The sequence below is a fragment of the Scyliorhinus canicula genome, chromosome 23, assembly GCF_902713615.1.
Source record: "Scyliorhinus canicula chromosome 23, sScyCan1.1, whole genome shotgun sequence".
Classification (NCBI taxonomy): domain Eukaryota; kingdom Metazoa; phylum Chordata; class Chondrichthyes; order Carcharhiniformes; family Scyliorhinidae; genus Scyliorhinus; species Scyliorhinus canicula.
In genome coordinates, this window is record NC_052168.1 from 9327776 (window position 1) to 9344972 (window position 17197).

Below are 17197 nucleotides of genomic sequence, written 5' to 3' on the forward strand. Positions count from 1 at the left end.
GTGGGGTGGCGGGGATAGCGGCGTAGCGGTTAGCACTGCTGTCTCATGGCGCTGAGGACCCGGGTTCGATCCCGGCTCTGGGTCACTGTCCGTGTGGAGTTTGCACATTCCCCCCGTTTCTGCATGGATCTCACCCCCCCACGACGCAAAGATGTGTAGGGTAGGTGGATTGGCCAGGCTAAAATTGGTCCTCGATTGGGCGGGGGAGTGGGCATAGAGTATTCTTTCAGAGGGTCTGTGCAGACTATATGGGCCAAATGGCCTCCTTCTGCACTGTAGGTGTTCTGTGGTTACAACCTTACCTTGTGGAGTGGAATCTGGGGGGAGGTTTGGGTGGTGAAGAGGTGCAATTACAATATACAGCCAGTGAGGTGCCATTGAGCAGGGCAGAACTTACCTGCCGATGTGAGAGATGTGGACGCGCTTACTGGGAATGACCTCGTGCCCGTTCTTCAGCCACTTGCCCGTCACCTTGGGGTCAGATACCTCACACTTGAAGACCGCCTGCTCCGAGGCCTTGAGGGTCAAGTCAGCAAAACTCTTCAGTATCTCGAGGACCTTGTCTAAAACACAGATTGAAACAATAAACACACACAGCTCGGTCCAACTGAGATAGTTCGGCTTCAGTGCCACTGAACCTTGTGCGTATCAAGAAGTGGCCACTTTCCGCATCCATTCCCACTGCTGTCAGCTGACTCATTAAAGAACAAGGAAAGGGCAGCACGGTGGCCTAGTGGTTAGCACAGCCGCCTCACGGCGCTGAGGTCCCAGGTTCGATCCCGGCTCTGGGTCACTGTCCGTGTGGAGTTTGCACATTCTCCCCGTGTCTGCGTGGGTTTCACCCCCACAACCCAAAAATGTGCAGAGTAGGTGGATTGGACACGCTAAATTGCCCCTTAATTGGAAAAAATAATTGGGTACTCTAAATTTATTTTTAAAAAATTAAAAAAATTAAAGAACAAGGATAGCGCCCGCCCTCCCCACACACACCGCACCGGTCATCCTCAAAATAGCGGCCACCTGAGAGGGTCAACGAGGGCCTCGGTTTAACGTCTCGTCTGAAAGAGCCCCCCCCCCCCCACACCCCCGACGGTGCAGCACACCCTCAGTACTGCACTGGAGGGGTCCGCCCATTTCGAATTTTTGCGCTCAAGGCCAGGGGCAGGAGTTGAACCCACCACCTCGTGACCCAGAGGCCGGGGTGCCAGCCGTAGCTGCAGCCGCCCGGGCGAGTGAGTTAAAGGTTGCAACCTAATCAAGAGGTTCAGATGGCTTACACGTGGATAACCTATGGTAAGAAACCGACAATGTTTAAAGCACAAAGGAGGCCATTTGACCTGTCGACTCTGTACTGGTCCTCAACAATACATACTCGGGTGCGCCCCTGTCCGTTTCCCCCACTATCCTAATTTTTCCTTTCAATTGTTTGTCCAATTCCTTATCGAAAGCCTCGATTGAATCTTCCTCCACTGCACTCCAGGCCGTGCACTCAACATCCTAACTGTCTGCTGCGTAAAAAAACAAATCTCTCACGTTTGGTTCTTGCGCCAATTACCTTCAATCCGTTATCTCTCATCCTCAGTATGGTTCGAATCGGTGTCCTCTGATTGGTGTCCCTCCAGCCAATGGAAACGTTCCCCCATAATTCTGAACACCTGGACTAAACCTTCCTTTGACCGCTATGGAAACTGCACTGCCATTCGTTCTTGAACGACCTGCTGGACAAACCTGCTGTCCAAGAGCCAATCAGATGGCTGCATGTTTGTCTTGGCCCTTCCTTCCCCACGCACCCCCCCCCCCCCCCCCCCCCCCCCCCCAGGCCCCCAAGAACCTTTCTCGTTGGCCTTGGGCCCCTCCCCCATCCCAATCCTATTTCATTCACCAGTGGCTCACTGCGAGGTACCTTCCACGATCAAATCTGCCTCTGATTGCCCTCCGTTTGTCATGATCTTGTAGCGTCCCCCGTCCAACTTGGTGGCATCACTGATGATCAACACATGCTTCTTCCCGGTCTTCTTAAAGCGTAATCTCATGGAATCCTCTCGGTTCAACTCCACCCCGTCCTTTGACCTAATATGACAAGAAGGAGGGAAAGGTCAGAGATCAGTAACCCCCCCCCCCCCCCCGACACTGTGAGGAACATACTATTTGCCTCCCCCCCCCCCCCCCCCCCCCCCCCCACTCCGGCCTGGGTGCAGAAAGAGGCCATTCGGCCCAACGAACCCCGTGCTGGATCACAGTCGGGCAATCCAATCCGTCCCATTCCTCCACTACGTCTCCCGTATCTCTGAAAGTTTATTTCCCTCAAGCGCCCATCCAATTTCCTTCTGAAATCACTCTCTGCTTCCATCACCCGAGTTCCAGGTCATTGCCACTCGTCGTGTAAAAATTTTCTTCCTCGCATTCTCCCCCCACGCCCCCACCCTCGTCGGGATTCACAATGTTTGAAATGGAGACCCCTTTCAGAGTCAACGGTATCATAGTGGAGAGACACGCCAATATATTAATCCAATCCCATTCGCTTTAATTTTGCACACTATGTGGAACTTTATCAAAAGATTTCTGAAAATCCACATATACCACATCCACTGGTTCACCATTATCTATTCCTCAAAAAAACCTCCAAAGAGGGGCAGCACGGTGGCACAGTGGTTAGCATTGCTGCCTACGGCGCTGAGGACCCGGGTTCGAATCCCGGCTCTGGGTCACTGTCCGTGAGGAGTTTGCACATTCTCCCCGTGTCGGCGTGGGTTTCACCCCCACAACCCAAAAGATGTGCAGGGTAGGTGGATTGGCCGCGCTAAATTGCCCCTTAATTGGAAAAATAATTGGGTACTCTAAATTTATTTATTTCTTTTAAATAAAAAAAAAACTCCAAAGTACTCATCACACTCCCGACATGTGCCTTGTAGAAGCTGGACAGGGTTTTGGGGATTCAGGAGTTGAAATACTCGCCACAGAATTCCCAGCCTCGGAATTGCTCTCATTGCCATAGCATTTCAATGGCTCGTCCAGTATAGCTTCTGGTCAATGGCGACCCCAGAACATTGACGGTGGAAGATTCAGTGATGATGATGCACTGGAGAAGGATCCCGTTACCCATCTCTAGGGGAAGGGGAGAGGGCGTGCCAAGATTCTTACCAGACCACAACGGCGCCTTCCTCCGAGACCTCACAATCAAACTCAACCCGGTCATCCACATATACATGCTGGTCATCCAGGGGGATGGTGATGACCACGGGAGGCTCTGAGGAAAGAAAGGGGCAGTTTAACAGCAGGTATTTAGGTGAAAGCAAAGTGATGCAGGCGCTGGAATTCTGAAATTTTTTTAAAAACAGAGAAATGATGGAAATGCTCAGCGGGCCTTTGAGCATCTGTGGAGCGAGAAGGCGTTAAGTGACCTGAGCCCTTGTTAAAGAGTGTCCTACATTTTCTCTACTCTGGAGGGGTTGGGGCAGTTTATTCCCAATTGAGACGCATCAGGGGCGGGATTCTCCAACCCCCCCGCCGGGGGCGGAGTGAATCCTGCCTCCGCCGGCTGCCGAATTCTCCGGCTCTGGAGATTTGGCGGGGGGCGGGAATCGCGCCGCACCGGTCGGCGCCGCTCGCAGCGGACCCCCGCCGATTCTCCGGCCCGCGATGGGTCGAAGTCCCGCTCGTTCTATGCAGGTCCCCGCCGGCGTAAATTGGACGAGGTCCCTTACCGGCGGGACCTGGCGGCGTGGGCGGGCTCAGGGGTGCTGGGGGGGGGGGGGGGGGGGGGCACACACGGGGTGATCTGGCCCTGGGGGATGCCCCCGCGGTGGCCTAGCCAGCAATCGGGGCCCACCGATCCGCAGGCGGGCCTGTGCCGTGGGGGGCACTCTTTTCCTACACGCCGGCCATGTCAGCCTCCGCAATGGCCGGCGCGAAAGCGAACCCCCCCCCCCCCCCCCCCCCCCCCCCTGCGCATGCACGGGGATGACGTCAGCAGCCGGCTGGCGGGGCGCAAGCCACTCTGGCGCCGGCCTAGCCCCTGAAGGTGCGGAGGATTCCGCACCTTTGGGGCAGCCCGATGCCGGAGTGGTTCCCGCCACTCCACTGCGCCGTTTCTGCCCGCCCCACCGATTCCCCGCTCGGTCACTCTCTGTGCGGAGTCTGCACATCCTCCCCGTGTCTGCGTGGGTTTCCTCCGGGTGCTCCGGTTTCCTCCCACAGTACAAAGATGTGCAGGTTAGGTGGATTGGCCATGATAAATTGCCCTTCGTGCCCAAAAAGGTCAAGTGGGGGTTATGGGGATAGGGTAGATACGTGGGCTTGAGTAGGGTGCTCTTTGTAAGGGCCAGTGCAGACTCGATGGGCCGAATGGCCTCCTTCTGCACTGTAAATTCTATGGTCTATGTACCCTGGTTCCTTGCGCAAGCAGCCATTGCTCACGTTTGAGCTTAGACCGTGAGGATCGCAGGCTGTTCGACTGCTCATGAAAATCAGAGTTGGGCCTGATTCTTTCCATGCCCAACAGCTGCGCAATCCCTTCCAAAAAGGGATCACAATATAGATACGGGCGGCATGGCAGCACAGTGGCTTGCACTGTTGCTTCACAGCGCCAGGGTCCCAGGTTCGATCCCAGCTTGGGTCGCTGTGTGTACGGAGTCTGCGCGTTCTCCCCGTGTCTACGGGGCCACCTCCGGGTGCTCCGGTTTCCTCCCACCAGTTCCCAAAATACGTGCTGTTGGGTGAATTCTTAATTCTCCCTCTGTGTACCCGAACAGGCGCCGGAACGTGGCGACGAGGGGCTTTTCACAGTAACCTCATTGCAGTGTTAATGTAAGTCTACTTGTGACAATCAATATTATTATTATTATTATTATACCAGATAACGGAGGTGAAGAGGTATCAAAGGTTCTTCTGAGCATTTATACTGGGAGTTCAGGGTATCAGAAGTTCTCCTGAGCGTTTAGACTGGGAGATGGGACAGAAGTTGGATTTCCTCTTTCGGCCAATTGAAAACAGGGACAACAATCTCTACAGCATATTGATGCTGCAAATGCGGATTATTCCAATTGGAAGCAAACGCGATCACCTCAGCTTCCTCCAGTGCAATCTACTGCAACAGTAACTTGCATTTACAAGGGCGGCACTTTGTTTAGCACTGTTGCCTCACGGCTCCAGGGTTCCGCGTTCAATTCCGGCCTCGGATCAGCGTCTGTGCGGAATCTGCATGTTCTCCCCGTATCTGCGTGGTTTCCTCCGGGTGCTCCGGTTTCCTCCCACAGTCCAGAGACGTGCAAGTTAGGTGGATTGGCCGTGATAAATTGCTCTTAGTGTCCAAAACTTTAGGTGGGGTTACTGGGTTACGGGGATAGGGTGGAGGTGTGGGCTTAAGAAGGGTGCTTTTTCCAAGGGCCAGTGCAGACGCGATGGGCCAAATGGCCTCCTTCTGCTCTGTCGATTCTATGAATCCATGATTTTTAGCACAGGAGAACATCGCAAAAAACTCCGAGAATCAAAACAATGTTCGACGGGCAGCCACAGAATGAGATATTGGACAAACCTGGACACGGAACTAGTTTTTTAAGGAATGCTTTAAATCATAGAAGGGACACGGCATTGAAATAGAAAGGAAATGCAGCGAGGCTGCACTCACCCCTTACGAAGAGGTCAGTGTTACATTTGTCATCCCCACTGATACATTCATATTCCGCATCATCTGCCAGCGTGCAGTTCTTGATGGTCAGAACCCTCTTCAGCCCAATGACCTCAAAGATGTACCTGCCGAGGGCGGAAAACGAGCGAGACAGAGAGAGTCAGAAAGAGAGAGAGAGAGAAAGAGAGAGACAGAGAGAGACAGAGAGAGAGAGAGACAGAGACATAGAGAGAGAGAGTGAGAGAGACAGAGAGAGAGAGACAGAGAGAGACAGAGAGAGACAGAGAGAGAGAGAGAGACAGAGAGAGACAGAGACAAAGAGAGAGAGAGACAAAGAGACAGAGAGAGACAAAGAAAGAGAGAGAGACAAAGAAAGAGAGAGAGACAGAGACAAAGAGAGAGAGAGAGATACAGAGTGAAAGAAGAGAGAGACAGAGAGAGAGAGACAGAGAGAGAGGCGAGACAGAGGAAGAGTCAGAGAAAGAGTCAGAGAAAGAGTCAGAGAGAGAGACAGAGAGAGAGACAGAGAGAGAGTCAGAGAGAGAGACAGAGAGAGACAGAGAGAGACAGAGAGAGATAGAGAGAGACACGGAGAGGGAGACAGAGAGAGAGAGAGAGACAGAGAGAGAGAGACAGAGACAAAGAGACAGAGAGAGTGACAGAGAGAGAGAGAGATGGAGAGAGAGAGACAGAGACAGAGTCAGAGAGAGAGACAGAGAGAGAGAGACAGAGAGGTACAGAGAGAGAGAGAGAGACAGACAGAGAGAGACAGAGCGAGAGAGAGACAGAGAGAGAGATGGAGAGAGAGAGTCAGAGAGAGAGAGAGAGACAGACAGAGAGACAGAGAGAGACAGAGCGAGAGAGAGACATAGAGAGAGAGACAGAGAGGTACAGAGAGAGAGACAGACAGAGAGAGAGACGGAGAGAGATGGAGAGAGAGTCAGAGAGAGAGAGACAGACAGAGAGACAGAGAGAGACAGAGCGAGAGAGAGACAGAGACAGAGAGAGAGAGACAGAGAGAGGCAGAGAGATAGAGTCAGAGCGAGAGGGACAGAGAGAGAGAGAGAGAGACCATGCAAAGTAAAAGAGAGGAGAGGGTTTTGAAACTCTCATTGAACAGCCGGGACCGGCGAAGGTCAGATTAAACTGTCAGATAATCAGGTGGAGTCACTCCGAGCGGGAAAATCTGACTGGAAGCAAACGAGACGCCAACCGCCCGTGCCCATTTACAACAACAACTGGCATTTATATTGCATGGTTAACCGAGCGCAGCGCGCTTCAGAGGAGTTGTTACCAAACCATTAGACGGCAAGCCACATGAGGCGGTTGACCAAAAGGTTGGGCTGTTAATAGCGTAAGGAGCATTTTAAAGGAGGATTAACTAGCATCTCAGAGAAGGAGTTTTTAAAAGAATTATTCATGGGGTGTGGGCGTCGCTGGGCTGGGCCGGCATTTGTCGCCCATCCCTAATTGCCCTTGCACTGAGTGACCATTTCAGAATGGCATTTGAGAATGCTGTGGATCCAGAGTCACATGCAGGCCAGGCCTGGTACAGGTGGCAGATTTCCTACCCAAAAAGAGCAGACAAAATGACAATGGCTTTTGTCATGTGAGAGTACCTTTAGGAAATGGGTGTTTATCAGTGATGTCAGAGTGTGGGTGGAGCTGGGCTGTGTCAGCTTTTTACTTTCATTTTAGGCAGTTTGCTGCAGGGTGCGTTTCAGTTTCGTTTTCAATGTTGGAGCTGAAGCCAGACAGAGCGGTGTACTGTTGATCTCTCTGCCATGAAAAGACTATCTTTTGATCATTTGGTGAATTCAGAATTACTCAGTCGTGAATGTAAACCTGATGTGCTTCTGTTAAAAGGTGTTTCTTTTGCCTTCTGGATGTTGTTTGGGAAGTTATTAAGGATTACTTAGTGTTGTATTCTTTGGGGGTTGTATTTGAATTGATGGTTGCTAAGATGTTCACTGTATGTTTTAAAAAGCTTAACTTGAGTTCATAAAATAAACTTTGTTTTGCTTTAAAAAATACTTTTCAGGGCAGCACGGTGGCACAGTGGTTAGCATTGCTGCCTCACGGCGCTGAGGACCCGGGTTCGAATCCCGGCCCTGGGTCACTGTCCATGTGGAGTTTGCACGTTCTCCCCGCGTCTGCGTGGGTTTCACCCCCACAACCCAAAAGATGTGCAGGCTAGGTGGATTGGCCACGCTAAATTGCATCTTAATTGGAAAAAATAATTGGCTACTCTAAATTTTAAAAAAAAACTTTTCCATTTCTGCTGTACCACGCCTGTAGAGTGGGCCGTGTGCTCCCCATACCACAATCTATTAAACGTTCTGGGTCAGGTGATACACTTTGGGGTTCTCTAAACCCTGGCCCATAACAGCTTCACGGTCATTGCAGGAGCTTAATTCCATGGAGGGATCTGCCGTGGAAGGTTTCAAAACCTGGGTCATCAGGGCGGTGATGTACCATCAATTGTACGCGAGGCGAGTGATTTACCAAAGTCTGGCTTTAATTGACTAGAACACAGCTCTGCGATCGTCTACAATGGAAAGGGACGATCGTCAGGCGTCTGACCATTTATACCTCGTTAATAGAGGCGTGGTTAACTCAGCCTCTCGGCCAATCGGTCGAGAGGCACATGACCGACCAGGGCCAATGGTAAGCCGACGTTCTGGCCCAATGGCAGACGAGTATGCAGATCATATCACCACAGGCGGTACTCTGGGTTTCTGGATCACAAGTCCAGTGACAAAACCACGAGGCCACCGCCAACTCCTAACCTCGAAGGGAAGGTTGCACTGGCTCTGGGCCTACACGCATTGGAGTTTAGAAAAATCTTATTGAAACAGATAAGATCTCAAGGAGGGTTTGATGCTGGGAGGATGTTTCCGTTTGTGGGAAAATCTGGAACTGGGGCCCACAGTTCAAAAAATATGGGGTCTTCAAGTTAAGACAGAGGAGGAGCAATGTCTTCTTGCAAGAGGGTGTTTGTCTGTGGAATTCTGCACCTCAGAGAGGAATAGAGCCTGGATCAATGAATATATCCAAGGGCGAGTTAGATGGAATTATGATCGACGAGGGAGCCAAGGGCTACGGGGAGCAGAGAGGAAAATTGAGTTGATGTCACAATCAGGTCAGGGATAAATTTATTGAACCGTGGAGCAGGATGAACAGGCCGAATGGCCTACTCCTGTTCCTGACTCCCATGTTCTTGCCACTCAAAACCAATGCCACCCACAGGCCTCAGCATGAGAGCTTGCAGTTCAATGGGAGCGGTCATTATGGGGACGTACATGCCTCATGAGGCACTACTTCGGTTCAGGCGTTGAGTAGGCCACACGTCAGGGAAAACAAATAGTGCTGGGACCAGAAGCGATGTGAATGGGGTGGGCAGGGGTGTGGCATGCTAGCACAGGGATCCTGGGTTCGATTCCCGTTCAGGTCACTGTCTGTGCGGAGTCTGCACGTTCCCCCCGTGTCTGCGTGGGTTTCCTCCGGGCGCTCCGGTTTCCTCCCACAAGTCCCGAAAGACGTGCTTGTTAGGTGAATTTGGACATTCTGAATTCTCCCTCCGTGTACCCGAACAGGCGCCGGAGTGTGGCGACTGGGGGCTTTTCACAGTAACTTCATTGCAGTGTTAATGTAAGCCTACTCGTGACAATAAAGATTATTATTAACATGAGCTGCGAGACACAAAGGCACGCTATAACTGGGACAATGAAGCCAGAGATTAAGAAAGTGTCACAACCCCAATCCGAAGTTAAGGAGCCACCTCAAGGCCAGCCCAGTGCTGGCCAGGGGAAGAAGCAGAACCAATCTTGGCCTGAAGTCAAGATCGGGTGCCTGCACATATGGGCCAACGTTAGCAGCCAACGCTGATGCCTTGATGACCCGGAAATTGAGTTTCAAATGCCCCTAAAATTCAAGCCCAAAAATCACAATGGTGGAACAAGATGACCAGTGAACTTGAGGAATTGCAGTACATCGCCACCTAATGGCGGGAGGCCTTCAATTAAAGTGACAGGCAAATGTTGACATGGTGGGGAAGGGGAGCATTTCCCCCCATGGTAAAACATCGATACAAGAATTGCAAAGGGGAGTAGGGCTCTAAAATGGGCAGGAAGTGCAAGCCCTCCACAGGGTTTCCCAGCTGGCAGCGCAAAAATATTTTCCTGACAAACGTACCTGCCACTGGGTCTAATCTCCTTTCCATTCTTCAACCACTTCACATCCAGGTTGTGTCCTGCCAGCTCAACAGACATTCGGATTTTGCTCCCTTTGTCTACCTGATAGGCGCTCTCCAGCCTTTTACCAAATGCTGGGCAATGCCGAGGGAAAAGGGGGGAGAAAAACGAAAATGTCAATTAATTAAGTAATTTTTGAGTCAGGTGCAGTGAACACACAAAACATCTCGCTGAAAGGAACCATTTCACGTTCTCGCCCACGTTTCTCTAACTGTAATTGAGTTGCACAAAAAGTTTTGGAGGAGCGATTTTGGGGTCACACGGGTGGGACAGAGGTCCCGTTCCCCCCCCCCCCCCCATCCCCCTCAACTTGCACCTCCCCCACCGCCATCTTGAGGCACCGGCCTCACTTGAGCGCTTGGCGGCTCAGCCGCTCGCAGACCAGAAAGGAGGATTGAGGCAAGGAAAGTGGCGGAGTGGAGTCGGCCCCGGAGTGGCAGAGGGCTAGAACGGGGGTATGGCCAGCGGTTTGGAGGGGGACTGGTGGATTGGTGGGGGACCTCACGCATGGCTGGACCTAGCTGGCTCCATTGCCCGGGGAATTTGGCAGAATGCGTGCTGTTTTGGGCCTAAAATTGGAGTCCCATTTGCCTCGTAACCCAATTAACAGGAGTTGGTGGCTAGAATTAGGTAGGTGCATTAGACATCTGGCATCAACCACTTTATAAAATTGAGACACCACACTGTCAAGGTTCATGACATGATGGGCTGATTGGCCTCCCTCTGTGCTGTAATTGAGCGTGTGGGTGTGCCTGCCCACCTTCCCATTTTGCACCAACGCCATCTCTTCCCCCCCCCACTTGCCCACAACCACCCCTCCCCGCACACCCTGCAGCCCCCCCATCACCACCCCTCCCCCCCACCCAGCCACCACCAACCTCCTCCCTCGCAGCCCACGCACCCTCCCCAAGCCACACCACCCTCACTCCCCACCACCCCCCATCGCCCTCTCCCGCCACACCCCCTTCTTCACCACCCCATCTCCAAATCCACCCCCATGCCCCACCCCCCTCCCCCAAACCATCTAATCCACCTCCCTCGCCCAAGCCGGCATCACCCCATACAGCCCACCACCCCCCCCCCCCTCCCTCTCCCACCACACCCCTACTTCACCGCCCCACATCCAAGCCCACCCCCCCCCATGCACCCCATCCATCCACCTTCCCCTCCCAAACACTCCTCCGCCATCCCCCCACGCACCCCCACCCCGCACACCCCCAGTCCACCTCCCCTCCCCCAAACACCCCCTCCCCCAACCCCCCAATCGGCCACTCCCCAACCCGCTGCCCCCCAAATTCCCCTCCCCACCCCCAAAGCGTAGCCTCCCTCTCACCCCCCCCCCCCCCCCCCCCCACGTTCCTCACCCTCCCACCTCAGGTTGGGGTCTACGATTCACTCACATTCACTCTTCTTCTCCACCCTTTTTTTCTTCTTCAGTCTCTTCAACATGCCCCGCAGATCGGTGATGCCGTACTCAAACGCAATCTTCTCGTAGTCACACGGCTTGGCCTTTTTCAGGATTTCCCAGACGTCAACCTCTTCGGTCGGAGGTGGCGCAACTTTGACTTCCCTGTTTCAAAAATGAGAAGAAGCTGGTGATGTCAAGCGGCCACCCAGACCTTGACCTCTGCCCTTCCTACCGCCCAAAATCACCGACATGTCAGTGCCCATGGAGCACTGCGGGACATCCTGACATCATGAAAGGACGGCATCTAAATGAAAATCTTTCTTTTTGTTTTACAAGGGGGCTGTCGATATATGGGCGGATCTCGGTTCAACATCTCTATCAACCTCCTGCGGGTTACCATTGACCAGAAACCAGCCATATAAATACAGTGGTAACAGGTCAGAGGTCAGGACTTCTGTGGTGAGTAACTCACCTCCTGACTCCCCAAAGCCTGTCCACCATCTACAAGGCACAAGTCAGGAGTGTGATGGAACACTCTCCACTTGCCTGGATGAGTGCAGCTCCAACAACACTCAAGAAGCTCCACACCATCCAGGACAAAGCATGATTGGCCCCCTCCCCCAACCGCCACCTTTAACATTCTCCCCCTCCACCAGCGATGTATAGCGGCAGCCGTGTGGAGCATCTACGTGATGCACTGCAGCAACTCGCCAAGGATCCCTCGATTGCACCTTCCAAAAGTCGCCCAGAAGGACGCCGTCACCTGCAGGGGAAGCCCACCACCTGGAGGGTCCCCCTCCAAGTCACTCACCATCCAGAAATATATCGGCCGCTCCTTCACTGTCGACGGGTCAAAGGCCTGGAACTCCCTCCCTAACAGCACTGTGGGTGTACCTACACCAGAGGGACCGCAGTGGGTTTGAAGAAGGCAGCTCACCACCACCTTCCCAAGGGGGGCAATTAGGGATGGGCAACAAATGCTGAGGCAAGCCCTCATCCTGAGAACAGGTTTCTGAGGAGAGGACATCCGACAACACAACGCTCCATCGATGCTGTACTAGTGTCCGCCTGGATAGGTCATCAACCTCTCAAGTCTTGGACCTGCGGCTTCTGACTCAAGAGCGGTCGGCCCAACTGAGTCAAGTTGATGCTTATGATGTGCGTGATCGTACATTTACAAAACATAATTGACTCCTCCCTTACCGTTTCTTCAGCAATCCACTGAAATCCAGTTCTCCGGCATCATCACCGCCTGCATCCCTACAGCGAAATGGAAACATGTTCTATCAGCAATAAACGTCTTGTTCTATCATCTTCGTATATTCCCTCCCTTGACTCTTCTTTCGAAGATGCAAACACTTACAAATTCACTAGGTTAATCCCAGAGCTGAAGGGGTTGGATTATGAGGAGAGGTTGAGTAGACTGGGACTGTACTCGTTGGAATTCAGAAGGATGAGGGGGGGATCTTATAGAAACATTAAAAATTATGAAGGGAATAGATAGGATAGATGCGGGCAGGTTGTTTCCACTGGCGGGTGAAAGCAGAACTAGGGGACATAGCCTCAAAATAAGGGGAAATAGATTTAGGACTGAGTTTAGGAGGAACCTCTTCACCCAAAGGGTTGTGAATCTATGGAATTCCTTGCCCAGTGAAGCAGTTGAGGCTCCTTCTTCAAATGTTTTTAAGGTAAAGATACGATAGTTTTTTGAAGAATAAAGGGATTAAGGGTTATGGTGTTCGGGCCGGAAAGTGGAGCTGAGTCCACAAAAGATCAGCCATGATCTCATTGAATGGTGGAGCAGGCTCGAGGGGCCAGATGGCCTACTCCTGCTCCTAGTTCTTATGTTCTTAAAAGATTTACTGAGTCAGGCCCTCGCCCATCTGGGCCATGCTAGTATCCTACCCCGTTCATAAGTTCAGAAGATATAGGAGCAGAATCAAGCTATTGGGCCCATCGAGCCTTCTCCGCCATTCGATCATGGCTCACATGTTGCTCATCTGCTATCTACAATGTTAGAGACCAAGAGCTGGATTGCAAAATCAGCCAGAGCATCTCCTGGTGAGAACACGCAGCCCAGGAGCGGGGGTCGGCAATTTAGCCTCCCGAGCCGACACACCCTCGATGTGATCATGGCCGATCCCATCCAGGCCTCAACTCCACCGCCCTGCCCGTTCTCCATCACCCTCATCCCATTACCCATTACAAATCTGTCCCAGCATCCACCGCACTCCGGGGTAGCAAATGCCACAGGTTCACAACCCTTTAGAGGGAGCAGTTTTCCTCAAATCTGTTTTAGATTTGCTACTTCTTATTCTACGATTATGACCTCCATCCCTTCTCCCTCATATGTTTTCCTCGATTTCCTTTAATGGGGAATCTCAGCGAGCGAGCGGGCCATGCGAGTGGTCCTCCTTCGTCTCAGTGTGTTGCAAGCTTGAAATCAGGCTTGTTCACTCACCGTAACCCCATGAATAATATGACACACATTTAATACACGATGAATATTTCATAACGAGAAAACGTTTAATCATTTAGCATAGAATCTCCACAGTGCAGAAGGAGGCTATTCAGCCCATTGAGTCTTCAGCGACCCTCTGAGAGAGCACCCTACCCAGGCCCCCCTCCTTGCCCCATTCCCACAACCCCATCGAACCTTTTGGACACGAGGTGGGGAAACTTATCATGGCCAATCCACCTAACCCCGCACATCTTTGGACTGTGGGAGGAAACCAGAGCAGCCAGAGGAATCCCACGCAGTCACGAGGAGAACGTGCAAACTCCACACAGTCACCTGAGGCCGGAATTTAACCCAGGTCCATGGCACTGTGAGGCAGCAGTGCTAGCCGCCAGAGACCCAGGTTCGATTCCAACCTTGGGTGACTGTATGGAGTTCTCCCCGTGGAGAACTGGGCGGGTTTCCTCCGGGTGCTCCGGTTTCCTCCCACAGTCCGAAGATGCGCAGGTTAAATGGATTGGCCATGCTAAATTCCTCCCTCGTGCCCAAATGGTTCGATGGGGTTGCGGGAATGGGACAAGGAGGGGTGCAGGGCGCAGGCCTTGCTAAATTGCCCCTTCGGGTGGGGTTGCAGGAATAGGGTGGGGGATCAGGCCAAGGTAGGGTGGCCTTTCGAAGGGCCGGTGCAGACTCGATGGGCCGAATAGCCTCCTTCTGCACTGTCGGGATTCTATGATTGGTGGTTCCGTTTCTGGGGTGTCCACAAGTGGAAGCATCTTCTCTATGCCTCACATCAGCAAGGCCTTGCGGAAATGTAAACACCGCTCTCGGGTCAGCTCTCGGCCTTCCCTCTACGCAAGGAAAAGTGCTTCAACCTGATCAGTCTTTCCCGAAAAGCAAATCATACAGAGGTGCGGTTTCGCTGACCATGGTGTTCCAAACCCCCTTCGACCATAGACCCACCCTTCATTGGTCAGTGTGGAAAGTCCTGGATCAGGTTCACCCATGACGCCCTCCAAGGTTGACTAACTGGCTAACGTGCGCCATTTGGTCTGAGGCAGGCAGAGATAACAAAGGGTCCCTGGAATTGCAAACAAGAACAGTAGTTGAATGGCTACTGTACCATAGAACCACAGAATTTACAATGCAGAAGGAGGTCATTCGGCCCATCGAGTCTGCACCGGCCCTTGGAAAGAGCACCCTACCTAAGCCTGTACCTCCACCCCATCCCCACACCTATCCCCGTAACCCCACGTAATCTTTTTTTGGACACTACGGAAATGAAATGAAATGAAAATGGCTTATTATCACGAGTAGGCTTCAATGAGAAAAGCCCCTAGTCGCCACATTCCGGCGCCTGTTCGGGGAGGCTGGTACGGGAATTGAACCGTGCTGCTGGCCTGCCTTGGTCTGCTTTAAAAGCCAGCGATTTAGCCCAGTGAGCTAAACCAGGGCAATTTAGCGTGGCCAATCCACCTAACCTGCACATCTTTGGACTTGTGGGAGGAAACCGGAGCACCCGGAGGAAACTCACGCAGACACGGGGGGAGAACGTGCAGACTCCGCACAGACAGTGACCCAAGCCGGGAATCGAACCTGGGACCCCGGAGCTGTGAAGCAACTGTGCTAACCACAGTAGGCCATTAACGTGGATAAAGCAAATCCAGTTTGTACAACATGCAGCTTAAGAATTTAAATTCAGTTTTTAAAATGTGCAAATGAAATGCTGGTGTCCAATGAGGAGGCAATGTTATTGTCACTGGACTAGTAATCCTGGGACCAAGCATAATGCTCTGGGGAGCCAGGTTCGAAACCCACCACGGCAGATGGTGAAATTTGAATTCAATAAATATCTAGAGTTAAGAGGCTAGCGATGGCCATGGAACCATTGACGACTGTCGTAAAAACCCATCTCGCCCGTGAATGTCCTGCATTAAATCTGCCGTCCTGATCTGCTCCGGCCTTCTCCTCCGCACCCACAGCGGTCGACTTTGGCAAATGGCCTCGCAAGCCACTCAGTTCAAAGGTGACTAGGGATGGTCAATGTGGTAGTATGACGAGGGAGATCATACGACCTTAGAACCAAGCTGCCATTGGTACAGCAGTCCCGCAGCCCATTGGCCCAGGCAAGTCATGTGCCTCTTTGCCAATTGGCTGTGGCTAGGCATGTGACTCCCCGCCGATTGGCCGAGAGCATGGTAGCTCCGCCTACAAGCTCATACCATGCGGCAGTCAGCCTTTCCTTGTACGACCACTGCCGGGCTCACATCTAGCTTATTAAAGCCTGATATTTTGATCCTCTCTACGACTCGTGTCAGATTGATGGTACATCAGTCAACAAGTGACTGGTTTAGCTCACTGAGCTAAATCGCTGGCTTTTAAAGCAGGCCAGCAGCACGGTTCGATTCCCGTACCAGCCTCCCCGGACAGGCGCCGGAATGTGGCGACTAGGGGCTTTTCACAGTAACTTCATTGAAGCCTACTCGTGACAATAAAGCGATTTTAATTTTAATTTTCAAGTGTCAAAGGGTGGGTCGGGGTGCAAACAAGTGGAGAAAGGAAGAGATTACTCACGTCCGCTTGAACGCTGTCAGAATATTGTCAGATTCCGCAATTGAAGCTGTGGAGAAATTAATGAAGATTTAAATGAAGACAGCACAGGAATAATCAGACATGCAGCGAATTGAATCTTTTTAAAAAATAAATTTAGTGTACCCAATTCACTTTTTCCAATTAAGGGGCAATTTAGCTTGGCCAATCCACCTAGCATGCACATCTTTGGGTTGTGGGGGCGAAACCCGCGCAGGCACGGGGAGAACGTGCAAACTCCCCACGGACAGTGACCCAGGGCCGGGATCGAACCTGGGACCTCGGCGCCGTGAGGCAGCAATGCTAACCCACTGCGCCACCCTGCAGCCCCGTGAATTGAATCTTAAGGAAGGTACGGCGGAGCGGACACATGTACAGATGACTTGCTCCTATTTAAAGGTCCCAGTAAGTTTGCCAGCTTTGAGGTCAAGCAAGAGAGTGTAAAATATAGGGAATTGAACAAGGGTAAAATAGCTACTGAAGGTCATAGAGCAGTTAGTATGAGGAGGTTAGATTATAGCTTTTTTGTTTTGTTTATCGATTTAGGGTACCCAACTAATTTTTTTCCAATTAAGGGGCAATTTAACGTGGCCAATCCACCTACATCGCACATTTTGGGTTGTGGGGGCGAATCCCACACAGACACGCGGAGAATGTGCAAACGCCACACGGACAGTGACCCAGGGCCGGTAATCGAACCCAGGTCCTCAGGGCCGTAGTCCCAGTGCTAACCACTGTGCAACCGTGCTGCCCTTATATTATAGTTTGTGAGAGGAGTAGATGAGTATAGTTAGATGTTATTGATCAATTCTGTATTCTTTAGGACTCAGTGGGCGGCATGGTGGCACAGTCGTTAGCACTGC

General features: G+C 52.1%; 1 protein-coding gene across 2 annotated transcripts in view; it reads right to left on the minus strand.

The window, feature by feature from the left end:
• mybpc2a (myosin binding protein Ca) overlaps positions 1–17197 on the minus strand; it is an 80449-nt gene that overhangs the window by 36697 nt on the left and 26555 nt on the right. For both annotated transcript variants that reach the window (XM_038783510.1, XM_038783511.1), the window contains 8 exons: positions 16320–16365; positions 12491–12547; positions 11280–11449; positions 9821–9953; positions 5627–5751; positions 3142–3247; positions 1904–2070; positions 398–563 (listed from right to left, as the gene is read on the minus strand). In XM_038783510.1, the coding sequence (XP_038639438.1) occupies positions 398–563; positions 1904–2070; positions 3142–3247; positions 5627–5751; positions 9821–9953; positions 11280–11449; positions 12491–12547; positions 16320–16365 (970 nt within the window). The remainder of the gene's footprint in view (positions 1–397; positions 564–1903; positions 2071–3141; positions 3248–5626; positions 5752–9820; positions 9954–11279; positions 11450–12490; positions 12548–16319; positions 16366–17197) is intronic.